Source organism: Ochotona princeps, chromosome 30 (genome assembly GCF_030435755.1).
Source record: "Ochotona princeps isolate mOchPri1 chromosome 30, mOchPri1.hap1, whole genome shotgun sequence".
In the NCBI taxonomy this organism is placed as follows: domain Eukaryota; kingdom Metazoa; phylum Chordata; class Mammalia; order Lagomorpha; family Ochotonidae; genus Ochotona; species Ochotona princeps.
In genome coordinates, this window is record NC_080861.1 from 20,189,845 (window position 1) to 20,211,798 (window position 21,954).

General features: G+C 53.1%; 2 protein-coding genes across 3 annotated transcripts in view; one reads left to right on the forward strand and one right to left on the reverse strand.

Annotated features, from left to right (window-relative positions):
* ACVR2B (activin A receptor type 2B) overlaps positions 1-10,760 on the reverse strand; it is a 28,815-nt gene extending 18,055 nt beyond the window's left edge. Inside the window, exon 1 of one of the 2 annotated variants that reach the window (XM_058657209.1) lies at positions 10,348-10,760. In XM_058657209.1, coding sequence (XP_058513192.1) covers positions 10,348-10,399 — 52 coding nt within the window. In that variant the 5' untranslated portion in view covers positions 10,400-10,760. Of the gene's footprint in view, positions 1-4,504; positions 4,665-10,347 lie in introns of those variants that run through there. The other variant, XM_058657208.1, reaches the window with a different exon arrangement.
* A 10,164-nt stretch (positions 10,761-20,924) lies between these two features.
* LOC101524487 (cytochrome c, somatic-like) lies at positions 20,925-21,429 on the forward strand. The gene is given in 2 exon segments (XM_058657226.1): positions 20,925-21,069; positions 21,072-21,429. Coding segments are annotated over 2 exon segments (297 nt in total). The 3' UTR covers positions 21,224-21,429.
* The last annotated feature ends 525 nt before the right edge of the window (positions 21,430-21,954 follow it).

Here is a 21,954-nt window from a genome sequence, read left to right on the forward strand (position 1 = left end):
TCCCTGGGAGGCAGAACATGATGACTCAAGCGTTTAAGTTCCTGCTACCCACATGACAGAGACCCAGAAGGAATTCCTGCTCCTGGCTTCAACCTGGCCGAGTCCCAGCTGCTGAAACCACTGAGGAAATGAACCAGTGGATGGAAGATCCATATGTGTGTGTGTGTGTGTGTCTCATTCTGCTGTTCAAATAAACAAAACTTTAGAAAGTCTTTAGAGAATGAAAGAGCTCTCTATCTCCCTCTCTGTGTAATTCTGACTTTCAAACAGAAAATAAATCTTACAAAAAAAAAAAAAATGTTACCAATACACAAACTTGAGGGGCTTATGTTGTGGCACAGCCGCTCAAGCCACCGCCTGCGATGCTGGTGACCATTTCAAGTCCTGGCTGCTTCGCTTCTGATCCAGCTCCCTGTGAACGCATCTGGGAAAGCTGTGGAAGATGGCCCACATGCTTGGGAATCCTAGATGGAACTCCAGGCTCCTGGATTCAAGCTGGCCCAGCCTTGTCTGCTGTGGCCATTTGAGGAATGAATTACTGGATGGAATATTCTGTTTCTCTCTCTCTGCTATTCTGTTTTCCAAATAAATAAATTTCTATACACGTACACACAACAACTTCAAAGGGTTACCTCTTCGAGGTAAAGGAGGCCCTGGTCTTATCTGGTATCTAAATGTTTCCAATGAATCTGCGTACTTCTACGCATTTTAAATGGGAAGAGAAGTTAGAGCCAAAGTGACTTCTAGTCCCCCAGCTCCAGCCCAGGTGGGGTCCCAGGAAGCCCTGGATGAGAGGAGCTCTGGGTGAATTTCGGGCTCTGCTTTAGCACCCCTGCAGGCTGCAGGTGTACAGAAGGGACAGGAAACCAGAACTCAGCGCCCCGAGTTCTCCGCAGCTCCAGCACCCCCGCCTTGGCTGCACAAGCCTTGATCTGCAAATGGCCTCCATGCTTGGAGAAGCTGGACGCCTTATAGGGGACTCGGGCCGCTAAAACAAGTGTCAGGATTGAGCTGAGAAGGAAATGCCCTTCCAGGCACATGAAGATTGGCTTTCTTAGTAGCCGGCTGCCGTGTTGGGGCTGAATCCACAGACCTGTACGAGTCGCAGCGGAGGAGGACAGGGGTCAGCGACACTGGCCATGACAAGCATCGCCTTCGTACCTGAACACAACGCGTACCACTGCAGAAGCCTGGCACTGACACTCGATAGAACCCACTTCCAAGTCGGCCTCTGCCTTCCACTGGCTCGAGTCTGGGAGGCTGACAGGGCCCCCGCCCTGTCCTTAGACGGACAGACAACAGCTGGGCTGGTCACATCTCCCGAAAGCTCAGCGGCAAACCTGGGAGAGCGGGCTCCACCATCCTGCAGCCAACGGCTTGGGTTTCCAGCCTCCCTCCGCCTTCCCCAGGACTAATTTTAGCTGCGGCGCTTGTCAGAGTGCAACTGAAATAGTCCACAGAGGAACATGTGCAAATAGGACATGAGCCTGCCTCACAGAACAGCCCAGCCCCGGCCCAGAACCTGGCCAGGGAGAAGGAAACCCCGCAGCCCAGCAGGCCAGGACTCTAACAGAGAACACATTCCTGGGAACAGGGCAGCTCAGGTGCCCGGCACAACGGGTTTCTTTTCTGATACCCACTTCAGCAGTCACGCGCCTGTGAATGAAAACATGCCAGGCTCTAGAAGCTCAGGAAATGGCACCTGTGTGCACGCAGCATGATGGGAACAGGAAGGGCAAGGCACGGAGCCAATGTCAGTCGGACCCTCCTGGGCAGAGCCTTATAGGGCCCGCCACCATCCTGGATGCACCTGACAGCAGATGCCAGCATCTCTTCCACCCAGCACCTTGTGCAACCCTGAGCCTGAGCACCAGCAACGCCAGGGCTTGGACCACAAGGCCAAGGAGGAGGCCCAAAAGAGGACGGTGAGACCCAGGTACAGAGCAGAGGGGGAAGGAAGGAGAGGAGGAAGGAGGAAGGAGGGGAGTTGAGAGAGGGAAGTGTACACATAGGACAAGCAGGTGTGTGTTGGGGGGGGGTCTCCACCCCTGCCAGCCCAGCTCCCAACAGTGACCTGAGAATTCTCAGCACAGCAGAGAGGCAGAGGCCCCAGAAAGCATCTCTCCCCAGGATGGCTTCAATTAGGACAGGGTCCTCTCTGTCCCACTACCAGAACTCCCACCCCATGTCCAGGAGTGGCGGCCTGGACCTCCCAGGACTGCCCTTGAACAGCTGGCACAACCTCCAGGAGAGGGAAGGGGGAAGACCTGTGCACATACCTGTAGTAGATGGCTGTCCCCCTGCCCCTGCGTCCCCGGCCTGGGCGTTCCAGTTCCACAGTCGCCGGGGCTGGCGGGAGAGCTGCAGGGCGGGCTGGCTCCAGTTCCGGGGCCGGGGCCAGGGCATGCTTGGTCCCACCGCAGCCCCTGCACGCCTCACGCAGCTCGCGCGCCTTCCAGGTAAGTAGAAAGGGGGCAGGGGGCAAGGCAGAGCGGCCCCAGCAACAGGCACTTCCTGACATTCTGGGCGTGCAGGAGAGAGAGGCCCGGGTGCCAGGCTCAAGGCGACGGACACGGGGGGTGGGCGGGTGCGGACGGGCAGGCTGCCCGGCCACCCACAACTGCCGCCTCCCTGAAACCCGAACCCACTTCTGGGAAAACTCAAGGACGCCAGGATTCTCCTGGGCACAGGGAGCAGCACGGAGAGCCACGCGTTCTGAACCAACCTCTCACACTCCGAGCAGCAGCCGCAGGGCTGGTGAGGGCCCGCCCTGAGGATGTGTCTCATTCAAACCCAGGAACATTCTAGACCAGTGCTTCTCAAGGGAAAGGTTTCACCTCCGCCTCCGCCAGGGACCTGACTGCTCCAGGTAGAGAGGTCACATGGTAGTGAGGGGGCGGGGGCCAGGGACACTGGCAGAATGTCGCACAGTGCCCAGGCCAGCTCCCCGCGCCCACTCCTCATAGCCCAGAGTCATCAGGTTCCATGAGTCAAGACCAGGGAACCCCTGCTCTAACATGAAGCTCACGACTATCCAGCTCACCGCAAAGCCACTGAGCTGTTCCCAGCCCCGAGCTGTCCTCCAAGGCCCAGGTTGTGGTGGCACATCAGGATCTGCTCGTGGAACTAAGTCCTAGCCTTTGGTTCCCGGCACTCGGGGCAAACTGCCTGGAGCGAAGCAAGAGTCAGTGCTGCGAGCTGAACCTCGCGCAGGAGCACACAGGGCACAGGGAGAAGAAGCCAGCCGCGACGGCAGGACAGGGTGACAAGCAGAGGCAGGAAGGCACTCCCTCGGGTGACGAGCTGCCCCCTCGGAAGGACAGCCAGGACTTGAAGAAGTCCAATGGAAGCAAGCAAGCAGTGTGTAAACACAGGACGCGCACAGCGCACATGCAAACTGCACCCACGGTACACAGGTGTATGCACACGGCACATACACGGTACATGCAGACACACAGCACATGCACACAGTACACACACGCATAGTACACACAGCACATAGAATACACGCACAAACAGGACACACAGTACATGCGCACACACAGTGCCCTGTACACACATGCACAGGTACAGTACATGCTCATGGTACATCCTCACAACGCATACACACACACACACACACACACACACACAGAGTGAACACACAGCACCGCACACCAGGTATCGTTGCTTCCGTGAGGTGGGATCTAAGGAAGGTCTGGGTGTAGGGGCCAGGGTGTAGAATGGGGGCACTTCCTAGACTCCTGCAAAGCGAGTGCCTAAAGTGAAGCTCCAGGGGCCTGGGGGTGAGCCTCCTGGTCCAGAAAGATCAGTAAAGAAGTACAAGCTGGCAGGTTGACCCTAGCTGAACTGCCTAGGTTGCCTTGTACCTAGGAGAGTATATATTGCTGGGAAAAAAAGAAGGCAGTAGCCAGCAGGTATTTCTGGGCCTGGTTGATGCCAATTTCTGTGTGCCAGCATAATTACCTATTCTTTATGTTTTTTTACAAAAAGGTAAATGGGGAAAGTAGGGACATTCCAGCCTGAACATGCCACCCCAGCTCCTAGGTAGAGGGACTACAGACTGCCTGGTGAAGGGGTTCTGGGCATGTATCGGAGTGGCAGCAGCTGATGGCATGTTTAACAGGGAAGGAGTGACTTCTGGCATATACCACAGACTGGGCCACTGCACTTCTTGGGTAGGAGAGGAAACTGAAATGGAGTGGTTTAGAGGAGGGGAAACTGGCTAAGGTATCCGTCCATGTGGAGACCTGGACTGGGCTAAATGACACTGCCTGCCTACCACTGGTGCTCACAAAAGCTGGGGCTGGGGGCATGCGTGCGTCAGAGCAGAGAGTGAGTCACATCAGCCACAGAACATAAGAGAACCAGCTCTGAGGCGATTTTGCAGGGAACTTGTAGGCTCACCTCCGTGGGACTTTAGCACCCACAAGTTGACATGGAAAGCTGGGGTGTAATGGACTGAGCTCAACTGGACCAAAGGACTCACCTGACAGGAACCTACCTTGACACTCATGGGACCTGAAGCTGGGAGAAAGCCACGTGGGGCTTGGCTCCAGCACCCACCAGCACAGGCAAGGGTCAGGACTGAGGGTAGACTGCAAAGCAGGGCCAGTGCCCCAACTAGCATGTGTGAGAGCTGGGACTAGGAGCATGCCTGGTAGGAGAACTTGGGGAACTCTTCGATGAGGTCACAGTTCCTACTGAGGAGCAAAAGAGATGGGGCTGTGGCCAGGCCAGACCAGGTAAGCCTGCAGCTAGGTCTAGGGACAGGCCCGCTGGGCCAGGCTAGTATCTGCTGGCACACACAAGAGTCAAGACAGGGTGTAGGCTACATCCAGCTGGGCTAGGTTGCAACACCCACCAGCAAGAGCTAAGATTGTGGGCCAGGCTAGGTCAGAGCATCCACCAGCACGTGTAAGATCCAGGGCTGAGAGTTGGCCTGGTAGGGAGCTCTGGGGACTTCCCTGCTGCGCTGCAGCTCCCACTGGTGGATGCAAGAGCTGGGGCCATGGGTGAACCAGGCTAGGAAAGGCTGCAACACCCATCAACATGCATGTGGGCTGGGTCTGGTGTGGGCCAGACTGGGCTAGGCTCCAGCAACTGCTAGGGCCTGATAAGGGAACTTAGGGAACTCCCCTACTAGGCATAGCTCCTGTTGGTGAGTGCAAGAGCCAGGGCTGGAAGCAGCTAGACAAGGTTAGGCTAGTCCACAGCACACACCGAGAGCCAGGACTGGGTACAGGCCAGGCTGGGTTGTACCACAACACCCGCCAGTTCACATGAGGGCTAGGGATGGGCTAAGCTGAGTTAAGATACTGCGCCAGCCAGAGAGAGCTGGAACTGGGGGGCAGGACGGGCTGAGCCAGGTTGCAGCACCTGGTGGCCAATGTCAAGACTGGGGCTTGGCCATCTCAGACTGGGTTGTAGCACCTGCTGGCACACACAAGACCTAGGGCAGGGAGTGGGCCTGTTAGGGGAACTTAAAAGGACTCCCACTGGTGAGAGTGACAGTTGGGATTGGGGGCAGGCTACGTTGGGCAAGGCTGCTGCACCCGCTGGCATACACAAGAACCAGATAGGCATGGACCAGTTCAGCTGGGCCACAGTACCCCTCAGCAAGTACAAGATCCAGGGCTGGGAACATGACTGGCAGGGGAACTGTAGGCATTCCTCTGCTAGGCTGTAACTATCACTGGTGAGTATAAGAACTAGGCCTGGGGGTAAGACAGACTGGATAAGGTGGTGGCACCCACGTATACCTGAGGGTCAGGTCTGAGGGGAAGGAGGGAGCTGAGCTAAGCTGCAGCACCCATGGGTGTGCATGAGAGCCGATGGGTTACAGGCCAGGCTGGGCTAGACAACAACAGAGGCTGGGGATGGAGCTGGAAGAGGTTTTTGGGGGTCACTCCGATGAAGCCACAGCACTTGCTTGAGGACAGGGTCTGCAGAGAGCTGGCTGGGATGGGCCACAGTACCTGTTGGTTCACTGAAGCATGGTGCTGAGATGAAACTGACCAGGCAGCTGCAGTACGTGCATTGGCTGGTGCAGGTGACAGACCGTACCTGGCTTGTACTAGCTAGTGAACACAAGAGTCAAATCTGAGGACACCCCAGGCAAGGTTTCTTGGGGGAATTTCCCAGCTCCACTGTTGGACTCAGACCCTGGCCATCCTGGAAAATCAGAGGCTGTGTGGCCCATCCTTGAAGTGCATGTATCAGGACTAGGCCTCTAATGCCTGCGTTAGAGGACAGGATGTGCAAATACATACAGGGGACAAGACAGTCAGCCAGCTCATCTAGCCCAGCAAAGGACATCAACTACGTCAGAGGATGGACAACAGAACAGGTTAGACAACTCTCCTGGCCACGCTTTGTAGCCTGTTCCTGGGTCTGTGGATGCACTAAGGTAGACTTGGTCAGACTCTTAAATCTGGAGCAATAAAATCAACAAGGTCTCAGGAGGATCAAAACCACTCAAATCGCAACCTTGGAACACTCTTCCCCACCCCGGTCTTCAAGGCGTTACCAAATGACTGTCCCCCATCCCAGGTGCTGATGCAATCTGTCAACAAGGAGCAACCCCTCTCCCTCCTCGCCTGTGGACACAGGAGAAAAATACATAGATAGATAGATAAACATACATATATCCACCCACCCTTCTCAGTACTTGAACCTCCCCTTCCTAACCAGAGGACCACATGGGTCTGCATCTCTCTCAACTATGCAAACAATATTAAAAACTAATACAATTTTTAAAAATAGAAGTATAGGGCCCGGCGGCGTGGCCTAGCGGCTAAAGTCCTCGCCTTGAACGCCCCAGGATCTCATATGGGCGCCGGTTCTAATCCCAGCAGCTCCACTTCCCATCCAGATCCCTGTTTGTGGCCTGGGAAAGTAGTTGAGGACGGCCCAATGCATTGGGACCCTGCACCCGCGTGGGAGACCCGGAAGAGGTTCTAAGTTCCCGGCTTCGGATCGGCGTGCACCAGCCCGTTGCGGCTCACTTGGGGAGTGAATCATCGGACGGAAGATCTTCCTCTCTGTCTCTCCTCCTCTCTGTATATCTGACTGTAATAAAAATGAATAAATCTTTAAAAAAAAAATAGAAGTATAAGCCGCTTAAGTGTTCCCCAGGTTTAGAGCCAGGAAGAATGCGCAAGTTTTCTGTTTTCGGCTGTGTTCAGGGTTCACACTCCTGTCAAAGGGCAACTCTGCCAGCCTGCAAGGTCACTCACTCACTCCTCCACACCTGGACACGAAGAATCTTTGGATCTCAGAGCAGCCAGCCTACCTGAGCAGCCTGAGACCTGGACTCCCATACTCCTGGACCAGACAAACAGGAGACACAGCCCCCGCCCCAGTCCAGTCCATCCACAGGCCTGCTGACGGGAACCACACACGTATACAAAGCCAAGAACTCCCACAAGACATGGAGTACCTGGGGTGTCCACTGCAATGCCTGTGGCCTGAGGACTCTGGCCCAGGGCGAGCTGATCGCTGACCCTCCGACAGGTGCCATGCATTGTCACCACAGCAACGGTTCTGCCCTCTCTGCCCAACACGGTCATCACCAGCCCACCAGGTGACAGAGAACTAGAAGTGCTACCAGAATTGAGGTGCTCAGTTTGTGTGGGGCTCACACGGGACAGGAAGAACCACACAAACCTGTGTTAACACTGTCAGAACGAGTACTTCGTATGCGTTAGCGGAAATGAAGCTAATTTCACTTCATTATGGAATGTCCTCCCTCCCCCTACCTACCCCCGATTTATTGCTGCAGCCCTAACCTCTAATATGATGGTTTTCACAGCTATGACCTTTCTGGCAAAATGAATCCCACTAAAGGAACACAGGGACAAAAAAAAAAAAAAAAAAAAAAAAAAAAAAAAAAAAAACACCTTCCATGTGGTCTTTCTGTCATGCGGGGACGGGGACGCTGAGGGCAGGCAGTAAGCCAAGAATACAGTGGTCAGCCAGCACGTGGCTCATGAGCATCCAGCCCACACCAGGACACACCCCCACAGCCAGCCTGGGTCCCACTTCAGCAGCCCAGCACGCTGACACACCACCACGGCTGTTGCAAAAGTTACACACACACACACACACATACTTCAGAACATTTGTGGAAATACAGAATAAAAAGCAAATTTAATTTTAGTGCAAAAAAAACCCTACAAGTGCAATTCAAGCATCTTCCCCACAGCAGGCATTTCCACAAAATGTTGTAAGTATAACTGGATACAATCTTTTTTTCTTTTTTTTTGCACGAAAATTAACTAACCTTTTAATCTCATGCTCCAGGGCCTGGCGTGGTGCTCTGGTGGCTAAAGTCCTCACCTTGAACGCCACAGGATCCCATATGGGCACCGGTTCTAATCCCGGCAGACACGCTTCCCATCCAGCTCCCTGGTTGTGGCCTGGGAAAGCAGTCGAGGACGGCCCAATGCTTTGGGATCCTGCACCCGCGTGGACGACCCGGAAGAGCTTCCTGGTTCCTGGCTTTGGATTGGCGCAGCACCGGCCGTTGCACTCATTTGAGGAGTGAAACATCGGATGAAAGATCTTCCTCTCTGTCTCTCCTCCTCTCTGTATATATATCTGACTTTGCAATAAATAAATAAACCTTTAATTCCATTCTCCGGGAGCTTTGTGGGGTCCATGGTAGAGTAGTTCACACTTATTTCTTCCGGGCAGGTGGCGTAGTTCTAGACTTTCTCCTACAAGGGCCTTAGGGGGAGGGGTCAGCCAGGGTCTGAGGAAAAGGACCAGCGCTGTCCTACTGGATCCAGGGTAACTCCCCCCAGGACCATCACAGGACAGGAGCACAGGTCCTCGAGCTCCCCCCAGGCAGGTGCACCGGCCAGCATCGCTCAAGCCAGGAGGAGCGGTGCAGGAAAGCAGCATACGATTCGCCAGGTACCCAGTCCTACCCTCAAGACGGAAAGCAACTGAGGATCATAATCCGTGTTCGGGGAGGCAGGCGACGCCGGCCCTCTCAATGCAAAGCCCTTCTTGGGAAAAGACATCGTAGCCACAGCACTACCAGAAAGTTCCACACGGTCAACGCCGTCCTGGCACCACCCAGGAGAGTCGTGACGCCCCTTCCTGCCAGGTACCCAGGCACCGGGTGGGAGGTGCTGGTCTCCTCCGCCCCGTAGGCCCTGCTCACAGGGCACGCAGCTCCCGGCTGCACAAGAACTCCGCTCATGACTTAAACTCCTATACCGGAGTTGGGGTAGGGCTGGGATCCCCTATCTCCCCACCCCCGCAGCAGTGGCGAGGGGATCCCAGTCCCGCCCCTGCACGTTGGGCACCGCCCCTCGCGGGTTTCCCAGACTCCGCACTGCTGCCACCGCGGGCGGCAGGGGACTCGAGCTGCATGTGTAGTGGGGGCAGGGGAACAAAGACGCGCAGGACTCAGCTCCCTGGCCGAGCTTTCTGCCGGAGCGTCAATGCTCTGACTCCCCAAGTTTCCCTAGACCTGCCCGCCCAGAAACGCATCCCGGAACGCCCACCCGGGGCTCAGCGTACCCGGCACCACCGAGAGCGGGAAACCAGTGTTTTGGCCTTGGGAAAGGAAAAGGGCGCTTTCTGGTAACATCCCGCGTGCTACACCTGCGCGCGCGCGCGCACACACACACACACACACACACACTCCCTGACCTCTCGCGCCCGCAGCTGCTGGTGGGCTAAGAGTTTGCCACCCGCCCCCGCCACGTGCCTCTTGGAAGCTCGGCCGACAGGGACCTGTTAAGTGTTGTTCATCCCCCTCCCCTACCAAGTGCACAGAACAAAGCGGTCCGCAACACAGGGGCCCACCACAGGCAAGGCGGGTGTAGGTAAGAGCCAGCGCCAAAGGCTCACCGCACAGGGAAGGCGAAGTGGGCTGGTGGCAGGGATGGGAAGGGCAGTAAAGTCAGCCACCTCTGCTACAACTGGCGGTGCAAAGGAAGGCACAGCCTTACCCCCACGGCGACGGCTGCACCTACAGTCCCACCGTCCCCACCCCCAATGCACACACCTGCCCGCCCCGCTTGGCTGCTGAGCCCAGTTCAGGTTTTCCTCACTCGCCTTGGGTTCCACGCGCCCATGGCGCGCGCACCCCGACCCTGAGGCTCCGGGTCCCGGCAACCATGGCGGAGGCGCCTCCTGCGAACACGGAGCGCACGCACAAGCAAAGCGCACGGGGCGCCCAGCACGCCCACCCGGTCCTCGCCCGCCCCGGAAGGTGCGGACTGGGCACAGGTGGCGCGGGACGAGGCCGCAGGCCCGCCCTTTGTTGGTAAATAGCGCGCCGAGCAGGGGCCGGCTCCGCGCGACCCGCACGCCGCGCCCCGTGCTTACCGGCGCACAGCGATCCCCAGAGGAGGGCGAGGGCCGCCCAGGGCGCCGTCATGTTCCGGCGCCGCCCCGCGGACACCCCGAGCCCGCGGGCAGGGCCGCGCGGCGCTCCCGGGGCGCGCAGGGCCGGGCGACAGCGGCGATCGCCTTCCCGCTCCTGCCTGCGGCTCGGTCCCCCGCGCGCTTCCTGCGCCTTCGTCCCCGGGCAGCGTGCTGGGCTCCAAGGGCCGGGCTCAGGGCCGCTGCGGGCGGCGTAGGCTGCGGTCCGGGCTCCGGGACGACGCGAGGACCGGGGGGCGGCGGCGGCGGTGGGCCACGGGCCGGGGCGCGCCCGACTCAGGCATAGCGCATCGGGGCTGGGCCCGGGCCCGGGGCGCAGGGGCCGAGTCCGGAGGGGCCATGAACAAGGGGGGTGGGGTGGGGGAGGGGTGGGGGGAGGGGAGCTGAACCGAGTCCAAAATGGCTCCTGAGCTGCGGCCACGGAGCCGAGCCAGCGGGGAAACCCGGATGTTGGATACAAAGAGGCGGGCGGGCAGGGGGAGGGGAGGCGGGCCTTGGGGCCGCGTGGTCCGCGCCCCCCTCGGGGGCGGGACCCGCAGCGACAACAACACGGAGGCCACGCCTCCAGCCCGCGCCCTCTGGGAGGACATGCTGGCCGGGACCCGCTGGGGGGAGGTGGCCGAGGTGTGTGCGTGCACGCATGTGTGTGTATGTGTGGACAGGGTGGGACAGGGACCCTGGACCCCCATGGCCACTGCACCTGGGATTCCCGACAGGCGCCCACGCTTCCGAACGCACGCTAATCGTGAGACACTGGTGGAGGGTGACTCCACCCCCACCCCCCGCCAGTGGCTGGACTCTGGGCTGGACACCTATCTTCTCGTTCTCCACCTGCGTGATGAAGGATCACGCGGAACAGTACACAGGGCAGTCGTAGCTATGGGACAAATGAACTGGCAAGGCCCCAGGGGCTGCGCCACCCCTCTTCCCCCTTAACGCACACGCACCCCACTCGCAGCTGGGGATCCTGAGGACCCATCCAAGGTTGCGGGGCAGAGCCTTTCCCAGCGGTCCTCAGCACGGCCCCGCCCCTTGAGGCACGCCTAGGGAGCTGTTCCCAAGGACCGTCAGGTTGTAGTTCTGGTCCGGCCAGCATCTCTCCTCTCACCTAGATTCCTGCTGATACTCTGACTCAGTGCTCCTTATCGGAGCATGAGCGCTTGGGAGGATGGCTTGTCGCAACTTTGCTAGGAGCAGCTGGAGGCCACCTGGCTGAGCTCAGGGACTAGGGAGGTCTGGCGCGGGAGACACCTGTCTGAACACAGAAGGAACACCTTGGGGACCACACCTGAGAATCACTGCCCAAAGATTTCTGAACCCCTAAATTCCTCTCCGTTTCCCCCTTCTTGCCACAATCCCTACAAATGATACATTATCTATGCTGCCCAACAAAGGATTTACTGCCACTGTGTGCCCTGGAGGTATGACCCCCAGGGGCCACAGAGAGAGCCACATCCCACCTGTCTTCTAGAAGGGAGAAGCCACTGGCTCCTACATTCTGGAAGGTAGCAGCTAATCCTCATGCAAAAACTCAATTGGCTGGTTCCTCTCTTCTGTTCCACACCGGGTCAGGTGCACGTTAAGGGCTATGGTGTTTGCAGTGGCCTGCACATCTGTCTCCTACCCTGACCTTCGTGGGAACTCCAGATGTGTATATCCAACTGCCCACTTGCCAACTGTGGCAACCTCAAACAACCCCAGCAAAGCATACATCCCCACGAATCTACAACTCGCCCGCCACACAGTTGTCATTGCCTGAATGTATGGCATGAGCGACTCGCCAGTTGCCCAAATCAAAACTTTGTGAGTCGTTCTTGATTGATCCCATATCCAGTTCCTCAGCAAGCTGAGCCTAAAAACATATCCACCCCGTTACCAGAAAACCCAGAATCTGAGAACCAGTCACCAAAGGCAGGAGAACAAATTTTTTGAAAATAAATAAATAAGAGGAAGACAATTCCAGGATTAACTAGAGGGTAATATTTCTGGGATCTTCAGACTGAAGTGTATCTTGGTCAGCCACAAGAAGACTTCTGCACCAGGAGGCAGAAGGACAAGGAGCTTTTTTTTTTAATGATTTATTTATTTTTATTAGAAATAGTTACAGAGAGAGGTCTTCCAACTACTGATTCACTCCCCCCCAATTGGCTGCAACAGCCAGTGCTAGGCTAGACCAAAACCCGAAGTCAGGTCTCACACAAGGGTGCAGGGGCCCAAGAACTTGGGCCATTATCTGCTGCTTTCCCAGACTATATAAGCAGGAGGCTGGATTGGAAGTACAGCAGCTGGGATATGGCACACAAGTGGGATGCCAACATTTCCAGGTGGGAAGATTAGCCTGTTACACCACCGTGATCACATTAAAAAAGACTCAGTGTTGAGGCCTGGCACAATAGCATAGCAGCTAAAGTCCTCGCCTTGAGCATGCTGGGATGCCATAGGCACCGGTTCTAATCCTAGCCACCCTGCTTCCCATCCAGCTCCCTGCTTGTAGCCTAGGAAGGCAGTTGAGGATGGCCCTAATCCTTGGGACCCTGCACTTGTGTAGGAGACCTGGAAGAAGCTCCAGGCTCCTGGCTTCGGATTGGCTCAGCTCTGGTCGTTGCGGCCGCTTGGGGAGTGAGTCATCAGATGGAAGATCTTCCCGTCTCTCCTCCTCTCTGTATATCTGCCTTTCCAATAAAAATAATTAAAAAATCTTTATAAAAAAAAAAACACTGGGTGTCTATCACAGGGCTAAACGCACTAAGTTAACAAGGTAAGTTCTATCCAGGAACTCCTTTACTGTGGCCTCAGCCTTGCAAATTCTGAACAGCGCTGGCTCCACACCTGCTGTAGTCGATCGACATAGCTACCACAGAGTCACAGTAAACTCACTCCAGGAGTTAAAATACACACTGGATGATGGGGGAGCAGCAGGAGAGGAGCAGGGCCTCTCCGGCAGCACAAAGTGCAGAAGGAGGTCCCAGGGCATTTGTGGAGGCCCTAAGATGGAGGGGGCCATTAGAGCCCTAGCTCTGCCGGGAGAGGACCTGCAAGGCTCGCCCCAACTGAGGAGGTACCGTAGCCACGGGTGTGCTGCCCGGAATGTGCTGTGCACTGCTGTAGCTGTCTGAGCAGAAGCCTTAGACAGCCCCTGCCTGCTGCCTTGCAGTGCGCCTGCTGAGTCTCGCCCTGGCCTCTCTCTGCACCGGCACACCTGCTCGCTGTCTGCAACGATGGCCTTCGGAGGCAGCTTCCTGTGAGAGGGAGCAGTCTGTGTGCTCTTCCCTGGATACGGTTCTCAACCTGATTTCTCTCTTCCGTAGCCAAGTATTTCTCCCCTTCCTGTCTCTTAATGGTGGTTGTCTTGAGGTTACTCAGACGAGTCGCCTTGGGCAAAAAGGAAACACTAGCTCTCAGGGAGGTTAGGTCATTGCTGTCCCAACAGGAAATCCCAAATCCTTAAGGACTGGGAAGGCAAAAAAAAAAAAAAATGATTTATTTTTCATTCAAGTTACCTGTACACTGGGTTCTACTCATGGTAATAATGGATACCGACTAAGAGAGTTTGAGGTGTATTTTTTTTTCTTTAGTGCTTATTTATTTGAAACGCAGGACAATGGAGAGAGGGAAGTGGAGAGAGAGAGAGAGATCTCTCCATCTATTGGTTTGTATCTCAAATGGCTGCAACAGCCACGTATGGGCCAGGATGACCGCATCCGTGTCTCCCACCACATGTGCTTGGGCCATCTTTGCTGCTTTAACAGGTGCATTGTCAGGCCACTGGATGGAAAACAGAACTACCCACAGAAACCAGTGTGGCAAGCTTCAGTTTAACACTCAGTTTAACACCCTGCCCAAGAAACTACATTTTGAAACAAACTTCTCTTGCAGAGACAATGATACATTGCATGCTGGCTCTTAGGACTTATACCAGATTCTGGAAAGGGTGGCTAGGTTGTTGGCTGCACAGTTTTGAATTTTCTGGGAGCCCCACATCAAAACCCAGAACGAACTACATGGAAAACAAACGTTGAGAACCCATGACAGAGTTGACTCAGAAACACCAAAATATGAACCAACAGAGACAAGCTACAAACCACAACAAAGCTTCACGGGCCCTCAGAGGTGGGGGAGGAGCAGCACCATGCTAAGCAGGTTAGGCTGCCTCCTGAGACACTTGTATCATGTCAGTGTGCGCCCTTGAGTGCCAAATGCTCCATTTCTTTTTATTTTTTTACTTAATTCATGTCTAGGGTTTTTTTTTTTTTAAGATTTATTTTTATTGGAAAGGCAGATCAGAATTATGGAGAGAAGGAAAGTCAGAAAGATTCCCCTCTCCACTGGTTCACTTCCCAAATGGCTGCAATGGCCAAAGCTCCCCTGATCCAAAACCAGCATCCACATGAATTTTCAATTTACATTACATGAATGTTCCACTTAGTAGAGCTCAACAAATAAGACAAATGACTCTACTTTAGGCCACGTATAGGAAAGGGCTGTAAATAACAATCAGATGCAAAGACAACTGTTTCACTTCCATGTTCAAAGTCAACACAGATCATTCACACTGCAACACTACATTTTTAACCACGGATTTGGTGAAGGTGTAAAACAAAGCTTGACGACACTATGCTTGCCAGCTGCTCCATTTCTAATCCAGTTTCCTGCTAGTGTGCCTAAGAAAACAGTGGAAGATGGCCAAAGTGAATGGGCCTCTTACCATCCATATAAGAGTCAGGATGGAGTTCCTGACTCCTGGCCTAGTCCTGGCTGTGGTGGCCATGTAAGGAGTGCACCTGTGCATGGAAGATTTCTCTGCTTCTCTCTCTCTCTCTCTCTCTCTCTCTCACACACACACACATGATTTATTGATTTGTATTGGAAAGGCAGATTTACAGAGAGAGAAGGAGATAGAGAAAGATTCCCCATCCACTTGTTTCCTCTGCAAATGGCCACAACAGTCGGAGCTTAGCTGATCTGAAGCCATGAGCCAGGAGCTTCTTCTGTGCCTCCCGCATGAGTACAACTCCCAAGGCCCTGGGCCATCCTCTACTGCTTTCCCAGGCCACAATTAGGAAGTTGGATGGGAAGTGGAGCAGCTGGGACAAGAACTGGTGCCCATCTGGGATCCTGGTGTGTGCAAGGTGAGAATCTGGTCACTGAACCATCGTGCTGGGCCCACTGCCCTTTATTTTTTTTTTTAAATATTTACCTATTCTTATTTGAGAGACTGACAGAGAGAGGGTCTTCCATCTGCTGGTTCACTCTCCAGATTGTCACAATGGTCAGAGCTGAGCGAACCCAATGCTAGGAACCAGAAGCTTCTTCTGGGTCTCCCATGTGGATGCAGGGACCCAAGGATTGAGGCCATCCTTTGTCAGTTTCCTAGGCCAGAAGCAGAGCACTGGATCAGAAATGGAGCAGCCAAGACTAGAACTAGTGCCCATATTGGTTGCTGGCATCACAGGGCAGAGGATTACACTGCTATGTCACCACAACAACCCCATCACTCTGTCCTTTTTTAAAAAAAAATAGATTTGGCTCAGGGGTGTGGCCTAGTGGCTAAGGTCCTCGCCTCGATCCCATATGGCTGCTGGTTCTAATCCCGGCAGCTCCACTTCCTCTCTATCTCTCCTCCTCTCAATACATCTGACTTTGTAATAAAAAAAAAAATCAGATGCTTTAAAAAATAATAATAATAAATAAATAAATAAATAAATAAATAAATAAATAGATTTATCTGGGCCCAGCGCAGTAGCCTAGCAGCTACAATCCTTGCCTTGCATGAGCCGGAATTGCATGTGGGTGCCGGTTTGTATCCCAGCGACTCCACTTTTCATCCAACTCCCTGATTGTGGCCTGAGAAAGCAGTCGAAGATGGCCCAAAGCACCCGCGTGGGAGACTGGGAGGAAGCCCCTGGCTCCTGGCTTTGGATCGACTGAGCTCTGACCACTGCGGCCGCTTGGGGAGTGAATCAGCGAATGGAATATCTCCCTCTCTGTCTCTCCACGCTGTATATCTGACTTTCCAATAAAAATAAATAAATGTTTAAAAAATAGATTTATTCTTATTTGTTATGTTGTTTATAGTTGAGAAGGATGTATACCCATGTGGACCACTGAGTAGGGTGGGGAGGACCAAGGCATGGGAGAACCTACATGAGATAACAGTTTCCAGATTTTTTTTTCTCTTCCTGTAAATCTTTTTAAAAAGAAAGAAAGACTGGCGTTGTGGTATAGCAGATAAAGCCACTACCTGCCTGTGACCCCAGCATTTCATATGGATGCCGGTTCATGTTCCAGTTGCTCTATTTGTGAGCCAACTCCCTGATAATGCTCCTGGAAAAGCAGCAGAAATGGCCCAATCCTTGGGCTCCTGCTCCTGTGTGGGAGACCTGAGTGTAGCCCCTGGACCTTGGCTTTGGTTTCGTCTAATCCCAGATGTTGCAGTCACCTGGGGAGTGAACCAGCAGATGGATGGAATCTCTCTCTCTCTCTCAAGACTGATGTAAGAGGGAGAGCAATGTGTTACAAAAGCGGGTATCAGGTGTCAAGAAAACAGAAGCCCCAAGTAGCTCAGAGGCCTCACTGGAGAGCACAGCTCGGTAGCCAGAACAGCAGGTGGAGCTGGAAGGCTGTGGCCTTGACCGCATGCACCTCGCATGAACCGAGATCCCATGTGGGCACCAGTCTGTATCCTGGCTGCTCCACTTCCCATCCAGCTCCCTGCTTGTGGCCTGGGAAAGCAGTCGAGGATGGCCCAAAGCCTTGGGACTCTGCACCCGTGTGGGAGATCAGCAAGAGGCTCCTGACTTCGGATCAGCTCAGTTCCGGCCATTGCGGCCACTTGGGGAATGGGAGTGCAAATGGGATGGGAATGCAGCAGATGGGAGATCTCCATGTCTCTCCTTCTCTCTCTAAATCTGACTTTCTAATAAAAATAAAGAAATCTTTAAAAAAGTTTGAGATACACACACACACACACACACACACACACACACACAATGCAATCATCCGCTCTTCACTCTCTGAAAGTTTGCAGTAACCTGGAATGGGCTGAGCTGAAACCTAGAGCTGGGAGAACATCCAGGTTTCCGATTGAGTGGCAGGAACCACGTGCCTGAGTTAGCACCTAGTGTCTCGCAGGGAGCACGCATGTTAGCAAGACAGTAAAGTTGAAAGTAGAGCCAAAACTTGAATCCCCAATATTCCAGTACAGGATACAGGCACCAAACAGTATCCACATGGTGCCTTTACTTCTACCCTAAACCTCTCTCTCTCTCTCGCTAAAGACTTATTTATTTTTATTGCAAAGTCAGATATACAGAGAGGAGGAGAGACAGAGAGGAAGATCTTCCAACTGATGATTCACTCCCCAAGCGGCCGCAATGGCTGGTGCTGAGCCGATCTGAAGCCAGGAGCCAGGACAAGGAGCTTCTTCCAGGTCTCCCACACAGGTGCAGGGTCCCAAGGCTTGGGACTGTCCTCGGCTGCTTTCCCAGGCCACAAGCAGGGAGCCTGATGGGAAGTGGGGCTGCTGGGATTAGAACTGGCGCCCATGTGGGATCCGGTGCGCTTAAGGTGAGGACGTTAGCCGCTAGGCCACCGTGCCGGGCCCTATCATTCCTTTTAAAAAAATTTATGTATGGAGGCTGGTGCAATGATTCAACTGGCTAATCCTCCACCTCCATATGGCTGCTGGTTCATGTCCCGGCTGCTTTATTTCCCATTCAGCTTCCTGCCTGTGGCCTGGGAAAGCGGTGAAGATGGCCCAAAGCCTTGGAACCCTGCACCCGAGTGGAAGATCTGAAAGAAGCTCCTGGCTCCTGGCTTCAGAATGGCTCAGGTCTGGATGGAAGATCTTTCTGTCTCTCCTTGTTCTGTAAATCTGTCTTTCCAATAAAAATGGACAAATAAATCTTTTTAAACAATAATGGGCACCAGTTTGTGACCTGGCTGTTTCACTTCCCGTTTGGCATCCCTTGCTTGTGGCCTGGGAAAGCAGCAAGGGATGGCCCAAAGCCTCTGGACCCTGCACCCACGTGGGAGACCTGGAAGAAGCTTCTGGCTTTGGAACAGCTCAGCTCCAGCCCATGCAGCCATTTTGCGAGTGAACCAGCAGATGGAAAATCTTTCTCTCTGTCTCCTTTCTCTGCAAATTCGTCTTTCAAAAAAAAAAAAAAAAAAAAAAGATTTGATGACAGGGACACAAACATCACGTTTTAAGCTCTGGGTTAAGTCCTGGCTGCTCCACATTCCTGTTAATCGACTGAGAAAAACAATGAAGATGGCCCTGAACCCATGTGGGAGATCTGAATGAGGTTCTTTGCTTTAGCTTGGCCCAGCACTGGCCATTGTGGTCATCTGGGCAACGAACCAGTAGATAGAAGATTTTTCTCTCTCCTCTCTCCATAACTCTTTCAAATAAATACATTTTTAAAATATTTATTTATTGGAAAAGTAGAGTTTTCACAGAGAGAAAGGCTGAGAGGTTTTCTATGTTGGTTCACTCCTGAAATGGCTACAATGGCTGGGGCTCTGTTACGCTGTAGCCAGCAGCCAGAAGCTCCTTCCAGGTTTCCCTCATGTGTGCAGGAGCCCAAGAAGTTGGACCACTTCTGTTTCCAGGGGAGCATTAGCAAGGAATTGGATCGGAAGTGGAGCAGTTGGGACTTGAACTAGGGCCCATATGGGATCTGGTGCCACACACAGGTAGGGTTTAACCTGCTATGCCACAATGCTGGCCCCAAATCAATCTTTCTTTCTTTCTTTCTCTCTTTCTTTCTTTCTTTCTTTCTTTCTTTCTTTCTTTCTTCCTTTCTTCCTTTCTTCCTTTCTTCCTTTCTTCCTTTCTTCCTTTCTTCCTTTCTTCCTTTCTTCCTTTCTTTCTTTTTAAGATTCATTTACTGGAAGGGTAGATCTAGAGAGGAGAGACAATGAAAAGAAATATCTTCCATCTTCTAGTTTACTCCGCAGTTGGCTTCAATGGCAAGAGCCAAGCCTATCTGAAGCCAGGAGCCAGGAGCTTCTCTTGAGTCTCCCACAAGGTTTTAGACTATCTTCCTCTGTTTCCCAGGCCACAAGCAGGGAGCTGGATAAAAGTGGAGCAGCCAGGACACAACCATTTGGATTCCAGTACTTGAAAGGGAGGATTAACCAATTGAGCCATTGTGCTAAGCCCCCAAATAATCTTTTTTTTTTTTTTTTTAAGATTTTTGTACTGGAAAGTCAGATTTATAGAGAGAAGGAGAGACAGAGAGAAAGATCTTTCATCCATTGGTTTGCTCCCCAAGTAGTCACAATGGCCGGATATGAGCCAATTTGAAGCCAGGAGCTTCTTTTGGCTTTCCCACTTGAGGGAAGGCTTTGGGCCTTCCTTTAGTGCTTTCCCAAGCCACAGCAGGGAGCTGGATGGGAAGTGGGGCAGCCAGCACACTAACTAGTACCCATATGGGATCCTAGAGCATGCAAGCTAAAGATTTAGCTCCTAGGATACTGTGTCAGCAACCAAAAATCTTTTTTTTTAAGATGAGCATATGCTGGGCCCGGCGGCGTGGCCTAGCGGCTAAAGTCCTCGCCTTGAAAGCCCCAGGATCCCATATGGGCCCCGGTTCTAATCCCAGCAGCTCCACTTCCCATCCAGCTCCCTGCTTGTGGCCTGGGAAAGCAGTGGAGGACGGCCCAATGCTTTGGGACCCTGCGCCCGCGTGGGAGACCCGGAAGAGGTTCCAGGTTCCCGGCATCGGATCGGCACAGCACCAGCCCATTGCGGCTCACTTGGGGAGTGAAACATCAGATGGAAGATCTTCCTCTCTGTCTCTCCTCCTCTCTGTATATCCGGCTTTCCAATAATAATAAATCTTAAAAAAAAAAAAAAAAAAGATGAGTATATGCTTCATCAAAAGTGGGAATAACAGATTAAGGTGCACAAATTCCTTGTTCCAATCACATCGCTATTTTTAGAATTTAATCATTGAGAAAAAAGAGTTGAAAATCGTATCCAGATGAGTTGTGAGATCGAGTTCTGAATGTCGGTGAGTTAGCATGGTCTCCAGTTTTTTCACAAGACTCACAATGCAACCAAACATTGTCAATGAGCTTTGGCTTTTTCAAAAGATTTACATACTTCAATTTTTTAATTGGAAAGGCAGATTTATAAAGAGGAGAGACAAAGAAAGACTTTCTGTCTGCTAGTTCATTCCCCAGATGACCACAACAGCCAGGGATGGGCCAATCCAAAGCCAGGAGCCAGGAGCTTCTTCTGGGTCTCCCACGCGGGTGCAGGGTCCCAATGCATTGGGCCGTCCTCGACTGCTTTCCCAGGCCACAAGCAGGGAGCTGGATGGGAAGTGGAGCTGCCGGGATTAGAACCGGCGCCCATATGGGATCCCGGGGCTTTCAAGGCGAGGACTTTAGCTGCTAGTCCACGCCGCCGGGCCCTGCTTAAAAATATTTTAAATGTTGGGAAAGCGGGATGTCCAGCTTCCCAGTGTTGACCTCTCTGGCGTGGAGGACAACCAGCATGAACTTCAAAAATGAGTGATGCTGAGAAAGGCAAGAAGATTTTTGTTCAGAAGTGTGCCCACTGTCACACCGTGGCAAGAGGAGGCAAGCGCAAGACCGGACCCAATCTCCATGGTCTGTCTGGGTGTAAGACCGGCTAAGCCGCCGGCCTCTGTTACAGATGGCCAACAAGAACAAGGGCATCCCCTGGGGGGAGGACACTCTGATGGAGTACCTGAAGAATCCCTACAAGTACATCCCAGGCACCAAGATGATCTTCGCCGGCATTAAGAAGAACAATGAGAGAGCAGACTTGATAGCTTATCTCTAAACAGCACTAATGAGTAACGCTTGGCCACTGCCTTATGTATTACAAAACAGAAATGTCTCATGACTTTTTTTAATGTCCACCATAATTTAATTCTCCTATACCAGAATTCAGATCATGAATGGCTGACAGAATATTTTGGTTCGGCAGTCCTGACTTTAAATAAGATTGCGTTGTGTGGCCAAATAAAAAGCGGTTGGGTTTGTTGAGATGTGGGAGGTAATTTCCAGTTCAGTCAATGTTCTCCCTGTTTCCCCCCTTTTAAAAGGATAGGATTGGGGCCCAGCGGCATGGCCTAGCGGCTAAAGTCCTCACCTTGAAAGCCCCGGGATCCCATATGGGCGCGGGTTCTAATCCCGGCAGCTCCACTTCCCATCCAGCTCCCTGCTTGTGGCCTGGGAAAGCAGTGGAGGATGGCCCAATGCTTTGGGACCCTGCACCTGCATGGGAGACCCGGAAGAAGCTCCTGGCTTTGGATTGGCTCAGCTCTAGCCATTGCAGCTGCTTGGGGAGTGAACCATCAGATGGAAGATCTTCCTCTCTGTCTCTCCTCCTCTCTGTATATCTGACTTTGCAATAAAAATAACTAAATCTTCAAAAAAAATTTTTAATGTATAATATGAAAAGAAATGAAGTTTTCCCTTAGGACCTGCATAGCTTTATTGTTTATCTTTAGATCCCCAACCTGTTTGGAAGTTATTCTGTTGGATGACAGCAGAAATGGCTCTGTGTTC